We start from the raw sequence: 15,829 nt of genomic DNA, 5'->3' as shown, positions 1-15,829 counted from the left end.
AGGAAAGGGGATTTTCAACATCTTAAAATCAATGAAATTCCACATATACACATATTCATAGTATAAATTGTATTTTTTTTAATATGATTTTATAATTGCCAGATTTTCCGATATTTAATTCATTTTCTATATGTGTATTAATTTTATAAAGTGATCTTCACAAAAATAGAAAATATTACTTATTTATAAACAACTTACAAGCACGATTAAGAAAAAGATTGGAATGTAAATTGTAAGGTAAATAGTGCTTGCCCTTCATAAGAACATGATCAATGGTTAAATCTGTAATATACTATAGTATCTATAAGATCCACGATGCATGGATGTATTAGCATTGTTTACAGAGAAGGAGTTACCTTTATTGTCTTGAAAACAAATTTTACCATTGCGAGACAAAACAACAGCTAGTAGCTGTCAAAGGGAATGGCTTATCAAATATTTTTCAAAGAAGTACATTTACTAATAATACGATTCTGAATGCCTCACATGAGAACACAACAACATTTCTTTTTCTGTTTTAATTGTGCATTTTGGCTGGGCTTGACATTGCATGAACATTTCTCCTTATTTCCATTTGAAACAAGAGAAATAGTTTCATTGTCAATTGCTTCATCTAACTCGTGTGTTTTTTCTTGAACACAGTCGGGTTTGATTGTAATGTCATTGGATTGTGGTGTCAATTTTCTTTGGATGTTAGGAGACACCGCTGCTACCTTTGCCGTTGTATGTAAAGACGTGTCGGAACCTTTACGGAATACGGACGATAGACTACCGTGTTTCTGTATATAATCTTCAGCAATTCTTCGTAGGTGAGGGTTCGAGTCAGACATGGACTCTCGCAGAGAGGGAAAAGAATTTGACGTTGAACTCGACAGAGATGACAATCGGGAAGCAGTTCCTAAACTTGCCACCGATCTCTCCGCTTTAAAAACAATGTTGTATATAATTATTAATTCTTATGTATTTTGATTATGTTTAACATGTTATAAACACAAGCAGAATAAAATGTGTTTTAATGCTACACCTCTAAAAAGTTGTATTGTATTTATACACATATATGCGTTTATTAAGAATTTAAGGACACATGTTTCAAAAACCGTTTTCTCCAAATTTGGAAATTGCACGAATTTAGGGAAAAAAAAGAAACCTATCAGGATAAAGCTTTATTGACTGAAGAACACCAAACATTAAAAATAAAAAGATATTGATACTCTTATGTATATATCAGATAAGACAAGTACAAGAAATTGAAGATATATAGGATCTCCCATGATTTGTGACTGTGACGTAACAAGCGTGATATGAAAACGATATTCTATGATCTATAACCACTATATAAAGGACTAAACATGTAATAAAATTATTTATCGTATAGGTTGATTCTAAGTTTTATCAGTAGTTAGCCATATCTACAAATTAAGGTAACAATGTTTTTCTGTTGTGGAAAAAAAAATGTACCTTTTAAATGGTGGGACTATATTTCCTACATACATTAAAATCATTTCTTTACTATATCATTGTTAAAATACATTAATGAAATGGAAGAAAGAGGAATCCAGGTGACCTTCGACTTCGTGGTATCTACTAACCAATAGAACACCAATAACCAAGAAATGTTTCCATGACACCAACTCACTTTGAGAATATGCATTTTTTCCCATGTTCATCTTTTTTCACAAGTATTATATTTAGCTTTTTCCCATAAGGCGTTTCAAAAATCTATGACAAATTGAAATATTCTTCTTCTGTTAATTCTTAACGGTTACATAAATACGTCAATTTTTCTATCTTTTCCATTGCTTTTATTTCTATGTTTAAATTCAGCTGACAGGGCAATACTAATATATAAAAGTATCAGAAAATGTTGCATTTATCTGCTCACAAACGTAAGTTTTTAAACTGTATACATGACTTGTCATAATTGTAGCATCAAAACAAAACATGTAGTTGGTTTGACTAACATCTTCAGGTTTACTCTTACCTTCGATGTCCTGAGCGATGTAGTCATATCCACCATCACGAAGAACTGAACAGAAATCTGTAAGTCCATTTTCTTTAGTTATTAGAATATCAACTAATCGGTTGATCTTCAAATCTGATGTTTTGGGAGCAGTGACGTAAGCCTTCGTGACCTCACAAAGTAGATGACGTGAGCAGAGATATGGGACAAGAGCCTCTACAGGATTGACAGACTCCAATAAAATCGCCATCTTACTTCTTAAAATTGTTCTGTCAGTTTTTGACATCTGTTTACCTGTAACAGTGCTACATGTATGTTAATTTTGTTAAACAAGGGTGAAATTTACTTATATGAAATGAATATGAATATTTAACTCTTTTGCATCTTAAGATGATTCATTATTATTTCTAGCATATTTATAAATACATGTACTACTTCCCTATATTTAAAGATATACACGCTATAACTTGCGTCAGTTAAAAAAATAAAGTTGGAAATTTATCTATTTTGTTTACCAAATAAAGTTACGAAAATATTGTAAATTACACAATTGGAAATGAACGCATTATAAAGATCTCAAATTATAATTATTTATTATCCTACTAGGAAAGTAATGCCTCTATTTATATTCATGCATCATGTGACACCGTCGCTACTTTTAGATTGATAAACAAAAATGGCGTCAAGAAAACGAGGTAGGCCGTTTGGTATACAAAATAACTTTTGACATGGATGGCATACGTTTCATGCTTACAGATACTTATCTTTGAAAACAACCAGTATTAACCATCTACTCTGTAATGACAGATATTAACCATTTTAACTATTACTCAAAATCGTAGTCAAAATGCAACGTACCTCGTTGTCTATGATTTCCCGCGGACATGCGTATACTGTTTACGCACTTCCTTCATCAATATTCATGAATAGGCTGAATTTTTAATTGCAGATCTTGCTTAATAGTTTTGTAATTACAACGACTTAACTTTGTGGAAAGTAATTATTTTTTATTACACATCATGTTTTTCAAATCATTTTGTTTCACATAAAAAATCGCGTTTATATAGCGTGTATATCTTTAAGGAATATATGGAACTCTTTCTTCAAAATGATTTTTTTCTGTATATTTTGTTTAATTAGCTACTATGTACATTTTTCTCTGTAGTTCCTACATTTGGCAGCAATACCCTACCTAGAGACCATGCCTACAACAATCAGACTATACCTTTAAGATCTACTCCACATTCGGAGAGAGCTGTCAATAGATTTGAAACAGTCATGTGTTGAGACTCCGAGTTCTCCATCCATATTCTAATAATTTGCCAGAAGACCTCTTTTGTTCCATATCCCGAATATTGCTCCACTTCATCCAAATGTCTTTCATCCAACTGAAGGAGGCGTCCAAACTGACGAATAAACGCATATGCTGGAATACAAATTCAAAACATGAGTTATTGCCTAGCATAGGTATCATAACTTTAGCCTGTTGTTGATTTTATGTGATTTAATGTATACCCTTCTTTTCAATGTATGCTTTATTTTCTCAATAAAGACACACTATATACATGAGTCCAATGTTGATAGAAAATATTTTTTAATGGAAATTAGTTTAAAATCAAATTTTACCAAATGCATGCTGATACTTGTTGGCAACTTTGCGAATAGGAGATGGCAATCTTTTTCTGTCTTTTTCTGCCTTCGTTGATGATTTGCTTTCTTCAATCTTCTTAATTCCGTTGCAAAGTTCCAGTAGTGTAGACTGGATGCTTTTAAATTGTTCTTCAGTGCGAGAATTATTTACTGTTACGTCATTTACTTCCTGTTTATAAGTTAAGAACAGGTTATGTGATAAATTCTCATTTATAGAAATTATACTTATCTCATCTGGAGGGTATAACATGCATAAGACAGTTCCTTGGTAGCCCTTTTCTTATATTTGAATACTAATAATTCTATCGCCAAAATTATACTTTACAATAATATTACTTAAAAAACTTTCACATTAAAGATTAAAATAAAGATTGTACGGTATTCATTATGACTTCAGCTTTTCTATCGTGAACTTTCCTTTTTTTATGTAGTGATATCCCTCTTTCACCTGCATGTGGTGTTCACATCTCCCAACTTATTCGATACTCACAAGTATGCTCCGAGAGATCATCTTTTAAACCGAGGCAGGGCTACTGACAGATAAGTTGCTGTTACAGGAATTTCAACAACCTCGTTTAAAGTCAACATTTCGTAAATTTTATGGTAATTATAATGACTTTGTTAGCAAATATAAACTGTCATTTCGCCGTATGTTGTCTGACGTATTTCATACCAATTGTTATGCCTTTGTTTTTTTACTTACGGTATTTGACTACCTGATCTATACATAGGGCTCACGGCTGGTGTGGCCAGTCAACAGGGGATGCTTACTCCTCCTTGGCACCTGATCCCACCTCTGGAATTTCCAGGGGTTCGTGTTTTATGCCCTGTTTACATTTTGTATTGTTTGTAGATTATTATGAGATAGATCACTGTTCGTTATCTTCCCCTTGTCATTATAGATACAACCTTATAAATGCTTCAACCTGCTAACATCACCCTATAATTAATATTGCTTATATATGTATGAGTACATGTATTATATTATATTTCGTTATACTTTCTTTTTACTTATACAGTATTCTTTCATGTACTTTGTCTCGACCAATTGATTTCAGGATTCAATATAGCAGTATATGTACATGGTAAGTAAAAGAAGATCCTTCCTCTGAAAGGCTTGTTGTGATAACTGGAATCTGTTCCTTTCTTGGTTTATCTGATAAGACTTCCGGTTTTTCTGGTGTTTCCTTTACCGTAAGACACAATCCATCAAGTCCAACATCCCATTCATAGGTTTTACACAGACACTGGTCCCTATCGTCGATATTATCTATCGAAAGAAATTGATAAGAGATAGAAAAAGGTAAGTCACTAATCCTAACTTTGAAATTAAATCAAAGAAGGTATGAAATAATGGCTTACTATTTCGGATCTGAATTGCTATCTCTAAATGATAAGGTTCTGCTTGGTTCTGTAGAACATCTTTGATGGTAGAAAAAATGGTCTCCATCAGACTTTTAAGAACCACTTTAGCTTTCCTAGTCAAGACAAGCCTTAAAGTAATTCATGGGGTTCATTAAATGGATAAAAATTAAAAATATAATAATAAATAAATGAAGAAAACAAGATGTGTTTTTGAAACACTGATGCCCCCGTATGGCAGCATATGGCAAATGTTAAAAGTTTCTCAAATGCAAATCGAACTCCAAGGTCAAGAGATAAAAAAAGGTGTTACCCATAGAAAGGTGTTTTTGCTGATGATACTTCCTTATATGCCATTGTGGACAATGGAGCCACAAATGTAACACAATCCCTTACTAGTGATCTTGAACTTATTGATAAATGGTCAAAAAAATGGCTAGTTGATTTTAATCCAAACAAAACTGTTAACGTGGACTTTAGTCGTAAAAACATGGTATATCCCCCTATCAAATTTGGGGAACATGGTCCAAACATAATTCAGAATATATCTCATACCCATTTAGGTCTACACTTTCAAAGAGATGCTACGTGGACATTGCATATACAATCAATTCATGACAAAGCTACAAAAAGACTAAATATCCTCAGAATGCTTAAGTATAAGGTTAGGCGGAAAACACTTGTTAAGATATATTTTGCATTTATTAGACCTGTTTTAGAATATTCCGATGTTGTTTGGGACAATTGCTCTGAAAAAGACTCAAAACTTTTAGAAGATATTCAAGTTGAAGCAGGTAGAATTATCACTGGGTTAAGATGTAACTCCTCTCCTTCAAAACTGTATGATGAATTAGGGTGGGATCTTATACAAACAAGAAGGAAGGTTCATAAATTGATATTGTTTTATTAAATTATAAATGGCTATTCACCTCAATATTTGCATGATTTGATTGAGCCTTATCGCCCATCAAATCATTCCTATAATCTTAGAACCAGTGATGCACAATTTAAAATTCCTCATATTAGAACTACATCATACATGGAAAGTTTCCTTCCATCAACAGTTAAACTATGGAATAACTTGCCAGATCTTATTAGAAATGCTTCTGGAATATCATCATTCAAAAGTCTTTTGAATTCTTATTTTTGTAAAAAAAGTAATGAACTATTTCATATTGGAATAAGAAAATACAATATAATACATTGTCAGTTAAGGAACAATGCAAGTAATTTAAAGGCAGACTTATATAGCCAATGTTTATCAGAAACACCAATGTGTGAACACTGTATTGATTCTGTTGAAGATGCTAATCATTACTTTTTCGCTTGTTCAAAATATACATCTTATAGAGATATACTTTTTCAAAGAATTCAAAATATTACTGACTGTAATCGGGTTTCTGAACTTAAATTATTATTATATGGTAGTCCTGATCATGGACTCAATATTAATATACAAATTTTTGAAGCAGTACATGCATATATAGCAGCAAGAAAACGTTTTACTTGAACACTGTCATGTAAATGTATATATAACTTTTGTCAATTTTTCCAAACCGGTACTTCATTGTATTTTTTCCCCCCGTTTTTTTCCTCGCATTTTTTAAATGTTTGTTTAATTAATGTTATGCAGTGTATTTACCTTGACCTTGCTGTAGGGAGAGGGCTAAAATAGGCTATGCCTGATGCCTAATCCCATTCACTTCATGTGAATAAAATTATGTATAAATAAAAAAAATAGAAAGGTGTTGTCTCAGGGAATATAACGGTGACATATGAAAGCCCTAGCACCAAAACAAGTTGTGACGAAGTTAAAGGTTTTGTGAGTCAAACGTCAAGGTCAAGGCCAAATGGCAAAAATTAATGGGTTCAAGGGGAGGTCTTGTCACAAGAAATACGCTTGTGAAATATGAAAGCCCCAGCATCAACCGTTCCAAAATTATGTCCGCGGTTAAAGTATTTTGAAAAGTAGGTGAAACTCCAAGGTCAAGATCAAAGGGTCATAATTGTTGGTACCCAAGGGAAGGACTTGTTACAAGAAATACACATGTGATAAATGAAAGCCTAGCACCAACTGTTCAAATGTTATGACCAAGATTTCAAAAGTAGGTCATGGTCAAATGCTCAACACTGATATCTAATGGAAGGTCTTGTTATAGGAATACACCTGTGAAATATGAAAGCCTAACCGTTCAAAAGTTATTGCCAAGATTAAAGTGTTTAAAAAGTGGGTCAAACTCCAAGGTCAAAAGGTAACAAATATTTATACCCAAGGACAGGTCTTATCACAAAGAATACAGATGTGACGTATGAAGGCCCTAGCACCAACTCTACAAAAGTTAAAGTTTGGTAAAAGTTTGCAATGGTGGGTCAAACGCTAAGGTCAAGAGGTCAGTTATGTTGGTACCCAAACAAAGGTCTTGTCACAGGAATACACATGTGAAATAGGAAAGCCATAGTTCCAATTCATCGAAAGTTAGCGACAAGGTTGAAGTTTTTGTGGACAAACAGACAGACGGACGGACAGAACAAAACAATATGCCCCCAAATCTTCTGTTACGGGGGCATAAAGATAAATAATAATTCCAGCATTAAGGCTTAAAATGGTAGATATTATATGCTTCAATCGCAATAGATTTATATATGTACAATTGTTTGATGCCTTTATATACACATTTGTTCGAGATCTTGATAAACATAATGGTTTATCACATTTTGTTTTTTAGAATATGTTTGTTTTAATCCTTTTTCACATTTACTATAAAAATGAAGAATTTTTGCAGAGTGCAAAAGGTCGTTTCCAAAACGATTTCAAAAATATAAAACTTTTTGGTGAACTTAAATAATAAGACCCACCGTTTATTTAATATGGCCAATATTATCTAGAACTATATTAACTTGTTGAATGTAATGTTTACGTTTTTCTCCATTTTTGCCCACATACACAGGAATTTCATTCAGTTTTGCACTGAATATTACTGTACTTTCCATGCGTTGGCGTTAAAAATAGATTTGCACATTTGGGTCAAGATGCGATTCTTACTAAATTATATAAACAATGCACTAAACTAAATGCATAATTACCATGCACATATTCTGTTTATGCTTGCAAAATAAATTTTGACTAACCTTTTAGTCTGCGGTGTTCTATATTTCTTCAAGTAGAATCGCCACTAAAAATTCATTGATTGTGTCAACCACGTTGCTTATGAATGAATTAAATCAAAACGGATGTGAAAAAAACTCGGCAAGGTCAGATTGCGTAGGTTTATTTGAGAGAGTGTTATTTATTTTGTTCACGTGTCTAATAATAGAATCATTATCAGACACTAACTTATATAGTTATGGAAGTTCTTATAAAATAATATTTTATGTCACCCCGAACAAAGTGGATGTAAGTGTTCCACCTGTAATATATTTTGTCCGCGAAAGCTCTCGCAGATGGCTTGGACAACCTTTATGAAACCTCACAGAAATACACCAACTGTAGTTGTACAAACAACGTTTTAAATTTCAAAATGAAATATCTTTTTATTTCAATTTCCTTCTTTTCCAAGAAACTGACCCGCCAAACATTTTGAAACATTGCCTATGAAAATAAAAAGGAGATACATTTTATTTTTTATTTTTCTTGCCACTTTTCTCAATTTCAGCCTTTAATTCGTTTTTCTCACGCTCTAATCTTTCGTTCTCCCGTTTAAGTTCAGAAGATTTTCTCTGCTGAGCTTCCTTTTCTCTCTGCATTCGTTCGTTTTCTCTTCTACGTTGATCTAATTGTCTTTCGAGTTCCCTTATCTCAGTATCTTTCCTTTCAAGCTCTCGATCTCTCTCGTTTAGTTGACTGTTTCTGTCATCTAATAAGGACGACAATCGAGTAATTTCATTTTTATTTTCAGTCAATCTTTTCTCAAGGTCTTCGATTTTTTGTAAAGCAAGGCGTAGTTCTTCAGTTGCCAATCGGAATCTCTCTTCTGCCCTGTGAAATTCTTGCGTCAAACTTTCAATTGTACACGTAAATGTCTTTTCTAATCTGTCAAACCTTTTGTTAAAAAGTTCTTCTAATGAAGGCTACAAAAGAAAACATAAGCAATATATATATATATATATATATATATATATATATATATATATATATATATATATATATATATATATATATATATATATATATATATATATATAGTTTAGTAGTAGTGCTAGTTGTTCTTGCTTCTCTATTTCCTTTGTTTTTATGACTTCTTAGCTTTTTTCTTTGTCCTGAGGAAGGGACAGGTCGTCCCGAAAATTTGACAATTATTATTGTTCGTGTCGTTGGTCATTTTTAGTGATTTATATAAATTTCCATCCGTGACCTTGTATCTACTTAGTAGATCCGACACTTAGGATATACAGTGTTGTTGTTGGTTTTTAGTGCTTTATATATATATATATATATATATAAACAGCTAATGCTTAGTTCTATAAGAAAACAACAATTTATCGATCTAGTGTAAAACCTATGATCTCGAAAAATCAGAAGTTCTTAAGGTAGTATGACGTACCTCCGTTTGAAGCATTGTTTTGATTTGGTTGAGTGTTTATTATCTGGTCAAAATTTACAGATACACCGTTTAAAATAACATAAAAAATATTTTAATGAAATTTTCACAAGTTGACGTTTTATTCATTAAAAAAAAAAAAAACAAAAAAAAAAAACAAAAAAAAAAAAAAAAAACAACAAAACAAAACAAAAAAAGAAAAAAAAAAACAAACAAAAAAAAAACAACAACAAAAAAACCCCGCAAATATCTAACTACTAATTGTACTATGGACACTTAAAAAGCAAAGCCTGTAAAAGATAAACATCGCTGCTTTTGAGCACTTCTTAGCAAAAGATTATTTCAATTGTTTGAGTAACTGTACAGCACCGTATGTGCTGTGTGGCTTTTAATAAGTACATGTTTGATTACTTCACATTGTGCTGAATAATTACCAATCACAAATCAACTAGCTGTTTTATTTAGCCCAAAACTTTTAGAACTTAAATTGCAATTGCTCTAAAGAAGACACATCTTGGAAAGCGATTGTTAATGCATTGTTTTTAAAACAGTTCATAGTGAAAACTACCACTGCACAGAGGTTGGGGGGAAATGCTCGTGATTTCTGTAATAGCACCCAGATTATTTCAACCCTTTGAAAATAAAGAGGATAACTCTTCCATCCGGATCTTTTATTTCAAAATTTTTCAAATGCATCTGATATTTCCTATTTAGGTATATTTTTTTCAAATTGTATATTTCACTTTGTTAACATATTTAGACAGTTTCTAATTGTAGACTACCATGGAATTTATCCATCTTAGAGTATCATTTCCAAGAAATGAAGTTTTCCCAGTTTTTTTAATGCCTATTTTTTGTTGTTGAAAATTAAAAAAAATACTAAGACATTTCTTGTCATTATTGTTTTTATATCAACTCTATGTTTGTCAACTCTGGACTATAATATTATGCTTTTGAAAAAAAATTATATAACGAAAAATAAGTTTTGTATTTCTTAATAAAGTAATTTTAAAAATATATCAGAATTACAATAAAACAAACTGAAAGGTGGGAGCATTTCAAATTTTACTTATTTAGGTTAATAAATACGAAGAAAAGGTTTCGTCTGGTATCCCATACCACCTTAAGAACCACTGGGCCAAAAACGATGAAATACAAAACTTACCTTCTGTATGCTTTAACTAACAGCCAAATATCATAGCTATTTTTAGATATTGGAGAATTTGGGTTTTACTGACCTGATCCGACTGTTCATTTATTTGGTCTGAAATATGTGAATTATAAATATAAGAACTTAAAAGTAAAAGTAAATAAAAAGCATAAATGAAAACATCCAAGGTAGGTGATTTATAAATCATTTATTATTACTACAAATCTTACACATGTATTATATTAAAAATGTTTTCAAATAGTAGAAATTGTTATTTTAAATTCAGCGAATATAATTCTGAAATAAGTTGCAAACTAAATGGGGATGGCAACTGAATGCAGAATAGCCAATCGTTAACCGCAAGACGTTTCGGGCTATAAACCAATTAACCGAATAATATATATATATATATATATATATATATATATATATATATATATATATATATATATATATATATATATATATATATATATATATATATATATATATATTAATGTAAGCTCTATTCATGCAGACAAGATAAAATTAAGATAAGCATATTGCAAAGGATATCTCTCTCTCTATATATGTAATGGATATAATCAGTTCACAGTATTCAATGGTGATTTAATAAATATCATTAAAGAAAAATTGGATAGTCTGGGTATTGACATGGTGTTCAGTATATAACATTTACAAATTGATCAACCACCCCTCGATCCGTAGATACTTAAATACCTCCAAAACTAGATTAATGAGATAGATGAAAACGCTACTTAATGAACTCTCAGGTATTTTAAAACTTAATTTACAGTAAATTGCGTTCAAGTAATTGCGCTCAAGTATGCACATATTTAATATTTTTGGACTAACCGATTACAAATATTCTGGACGATTACATTCGTTCCCAACGAGAAACCCAAAAATTGGTTACAAATTACTATCCCTAATACTACGTTGTTCTAAAGTTGTCAATAATCTGACAAAATTCTGGAAACCTAAAATATATAGGAAGATATTGAAATAAAGTGCACAATAAGAAAATAAAGTGAACTGATGAAATATTAGATAACGAACAGTACTCAAACTAAAATGTTTTTTGTAACAATATAAATTCGGAGCAGAGCACACAAAGGCCTCTAAAAACATCAGAGGTGGGATCAGGTGCCATGGAGGAGCAAACATCCCCCGTCGACCGGTCATACCTGCCATGTGCTCCTTATCATAATCGGGCAAACGTAAAAAATTACGCTCACAATTCAGTGTAAAAATAACTAGAAGACTAATTGTTCTCGAACAATTAGAGGTCTTTCCGCCTTATTTAAATTAAATATATTCTTTATATTTAACTCTCTACTGTTTATTTTTATACAAAAGAAACCAGAAATGGCTTGAGATATGGAAAAAATGAAATTAAAAAAAAATTGAATGACCTTGACCTTTGACCTTGAACAATTATTTAAGTTCATAAGTCAAGGGTCACACTGCACTTGACCCCATGCTTTTACGACTTTTAGTTTTAAAGTTATAAGGTTTAATAGTAAGAGCAAAGATGTTAAAGGGCGATAACTCATATAAGGGGTCATCGGATCCTTTCGCACTGAATAGATTGAAGTTGTGTCTAAAGGCCCTAAGAACATTAGTGAAGGTTTCGTGTCTCTGCGGTTTACGGTTTCGGAGGAGTAGCGATAACAAGGTTTTCAGTGAAAGGGGCAACAACTTTTAAAAGGGTAAATCTTAGGGGACAAGTATGAAATCTTTGAAATAGTTTTAAGAGTACATATTAAAGATGCAAAGAGATTTAGTATATAATGAAAGACAAAAGAGATATAAAAAGAGCTTATTTTCTCAAATTTTGAATGACCTTGACCTTTGACCTTGAAAAAATTTTCAAGATCTGAGGTCAAAGAATCTAATGCAGTTGGTTCCATGTCTGTACGACTTATCGTTTTGAAAATTTTTCATTATTTGTAAACTTCATAAACTTTCAGGGGCAATAACTCATTGAAGGGGTTGACAAATCATTTCGCAATGAATAGATTGAAAAGTCCTCTCAAGTAGTCAAAGACATTGGTGAAGGTTCTGTATCTCTACGATTTACGGTTTCGAAGGAGTAGCGATAACAAGCTATTCTTGCGAAAGGGGCAATAACTTTGTAAGAGGTCATAGGTCAAACACGTTGGGTCGTTTTTCGGAATAACTTTTAATATCCAGTATCATGAACTGTAAAGTTTTTTGATAAGTCTTGCGGTTTCAAAAGTCCGGGAAGAAAAAGAATAATAACTAGGAGACTAATTGTTCAGAGAACAATTAGAGGCCTTTCCACCTTTTTAAGTGTTTCCATGTCATTTGGGTTGAAAAAAAGAAGAAAAATGAAAGAAAAAAAAAAAATTCTCCTCAAGCTGGGATCGAACTCAAAACCCTTGGTTTGAAAGGCAGGTGCGCTAACCACTGCGCTACGCATTCCGATAAGATTGGTATGTTAATTGTTGAAGACTATAGAGGAATTGCAAGCGTATTTTTAGAATCGGTAGGGGAAGAAAGAAGTTCCGTAAAAGGAAATAGTTCCTGAATTTGCAAGCAGTATATAAAATAATAAGGGACGGGCTGCGTAAGAAAACATTAACACTGTTCCCTAATGAAAATGTATTAATGGACTGTAGCCCGATTCATCGATATTGTGAGCATGCTGAATTTTTTGTAAATAGCTTTGTTGTGAGCTTAAAAGATCGGGTTCGGATTTTAACATTTCTGACTGAATATCCTGAAATAAATATGAAACATTTAAATAAGCATTTCTTTGGGTTTAATTAAATATGTGTAGCCCAAATTAAATTCCCAACATGCATTTTTAGAAGGGAAACACGACAATGAAAGCGAGAATTGTTTTTAATATACCGAAAATCGCTATTTCTGGAAACTGATTAATTCTAAATAAAAATCAAATAAATTCCAAATGTAAAAGAAAGAGAGAATGCTTGGTATTAAAATGTCGTATCATATCAGGAGAATTAAATGCTACTAACGACATCTGAAGAAATAGCCGATAAAAGGTTTAGATCATTTCTTCGTTCACCTGCACTTAAATTTCAAATACAACAGAACTTGTAGTTTTTGCCGTGAAACTTCATGACTTCTATAAACTTACAAGACTCACCGTAAAACTCTCCAGAAAGTTTTTCTGAGGTCTATACTACATTTGTACCAAATTTGGTGTCGATCCGAGGTCTGGTTTGAATTTTCCAGAAATATTCTACGTTGTTGTTGATGTGATTTTTTTTTTTTAAGAAGGGGGGGGGGGGTGATGAAGTATTTATTTTATGCCTCTTTTAAACTAAGAATTGTAACTACTTCCACATCCTTAAGCCTGATTGTGACCTTTGGGTCAAGGGTCAAAGGTCAAGGTCATTACAAAAAAAAAAAAAAAAAAAAAAAAAAAAGAAATCTTTACTTTCTGTGTTTTTACCTGATACTGGAGCTGGATGCATGTCCTAACTTTTCCATTTGACCCAATGTCAAGGTCAAACGTCAAGGTCAGAGTTCAAGGTCATTTGGTGAATTGCTATATTTTACACATATATAAGGGATTTCTTATGTTTTTAAATGACCTTGACCTTTGACCCTGACCTATATTTCAAGGTCAAAGATCAAATATGCCGATGCAGTTGGTTCCATGTCTCTAGGTTAGACCCTTTGAAAAAAAGTTCATTAAATGTAAGCAGCGAAAACTTTCAGGGACAGTAACTCATAGAAGGGGCCGAAGAACCCTTTCGTACTCTATAGATTGAAGAGTGTACTAAATGAGTCGAAGACACTGATGAAGGTTTGGAATCTCTACGCTTTACGGTTTCTGAGGAGTAGCGATAACAAGGTTTTATTGCGAAAGGGGTGACAACTTTTGAATGGGTCAAGCTTGGGGGACAAGAATGAAATCTTTAAAATAGTTTTAGAAGGAGAAATTAAATATGCAAAGATATGTAGTATATGTTGAAAGACAAAAGAGCTATAAAAAGAGCTAATTTTCTTATATTTTGAATGACCTTGACCTTTGACCTTGACCTTAACTTCAAGGTATCAGGTCAAAGAATCTTATGCAGTTGGTCCCATTTCCTTACGACTTATCGTTAAGAAAATTTTTCATTATTCGTAAACATCAAAAAATCTCAGGGGCGATAACTTATTAAAGGGCTTGACAAATCATTTCGCAATGTAAAGATTGAGAAGTCCTCTCAAGTAGTTGAAAACATTGGTAATGGTTTTGAACCTCTGCGGTTTATGATTTCGAAGGAGTAGCGATAACAAGGTTTTTCGTTCAAAGGGCAAGAACTCCGAAAGGGGTCATAGGTCATACTCGTTGGGTAGTTTTTCGAAATAACTTTTGATGTCGAGTATCATGAACTATAAAGTTCTTCGAAAAGTTTTTCGGTTCAAAAGGCGGTAACGGAAAAATAATAATAATAATAAACATAAGCATTTCAATAGGTCTTTCCACAGAAAGGTGGAAAGACTTAATAACTAGTAGACTAATTGTTCTAGAACAATTAGAGGTCTTTCCACCTTCTTTAAATTTCATATATTCTTCACATTTAACTCTCTACTGTTTATTTTTATACAGGAGAAACCACAGATGGCTTGAGAGATGGAAAATATTAAAATTTTAGAAATTTGGAAATGACCTTGACCTTTGACCTTGAACAAATATTCAAGGTCAAAGGTCAAGGGTCACATTGCACTTAACCCCATCCTTCTACGACTTTTAGTTTTAAAATTATAAGGTTTAATAGTAAGTGCAAAGACGTTAAAGGGCAATAACTCATATAAGGGGTCAGCAGATCCTTTTGCACTAATAGACTGAAGTTGTGACTAAAGACCCTGAAGACATTAGTGAAGGTTTCGTGTCTCTGCGATTTACGGTTTAGGAGAAGTAGCGATAACAAGGTTTTTCGCACAAGGGGCAATAACTTTCAAAGGGGCTAAGCTTAGGGGACAAGAATGAAATCTTTGGGATAGATTTAAGAGTAAATATTAATGATGCAAAGACCAATAGTATATATTGAAAGACAAAAGAGCTGTAAAAAGAGCTTAATTTCTCATTTTTGGAATGACCTTGACCTTTGACCTTTACATATATTTTTAGGTCAAAGGTCAATGAATCTTATGCAGTTGGTCCCATGTCTCTACGACTTA

General features: G+C 32.3%; 1 protein-coding gene across 1 annotated transcript; it reads right to left on the bottom strand.

Annotated features, from left to right (window-relative positions):
• Positions 1–482: 482 nt before the first annotated feature.
• On the bottom strand, positions 483–11,854 carry LOC133185095 (uncharacterized). The gene is made up of 10 exons (XM_061320153.1): positions 11,848–11,854; positions 10,749–10,774; positions 8,608–9,040; positions 5,286–5,475; positions 4,973–5,103; positions 4,693–4,880; positions 3,587–3,779; positions 3,186–3,386; positions 1,982–2,254; positions 483–922 (listed from the first exon to the last, which is right to left on the bottom strand). Exons 1-10 carry the CDS (start codon positions 11,852–11,854, stop codon positions 483–485), a joined length of 2,082 nt encoding a protein of 693 aa, XP_061176137.1.
• Positions 11,855–15,829: the final 3,975 nt, after the last annotated feature.

The sequence above is a fragment of the Saccostrea echinata genome, unplaced genomic scaffold, assembly GCF_033153115.1.
Source record: "Saccostrea echinata isolate AGI-Se365-2 ecotype Australia unplaced genomic scaffold, CSIRO_AGI_Sech_v1 ptg000012l, whole genome shotgun sequence".
Classification (NCBI taxonomy): domain Eukaryota; kingdom Metazoa; phylum Mollusca; class Bivalvia; order Ostreida; family Ostreidae; genus Saccostrea; species Saccostrea echinata.
The sequence above is the reverse complement of the archived record's forward strand: the minus strand, read 5'-3'. Positions and strand labels throughout refer to the sequence as shown.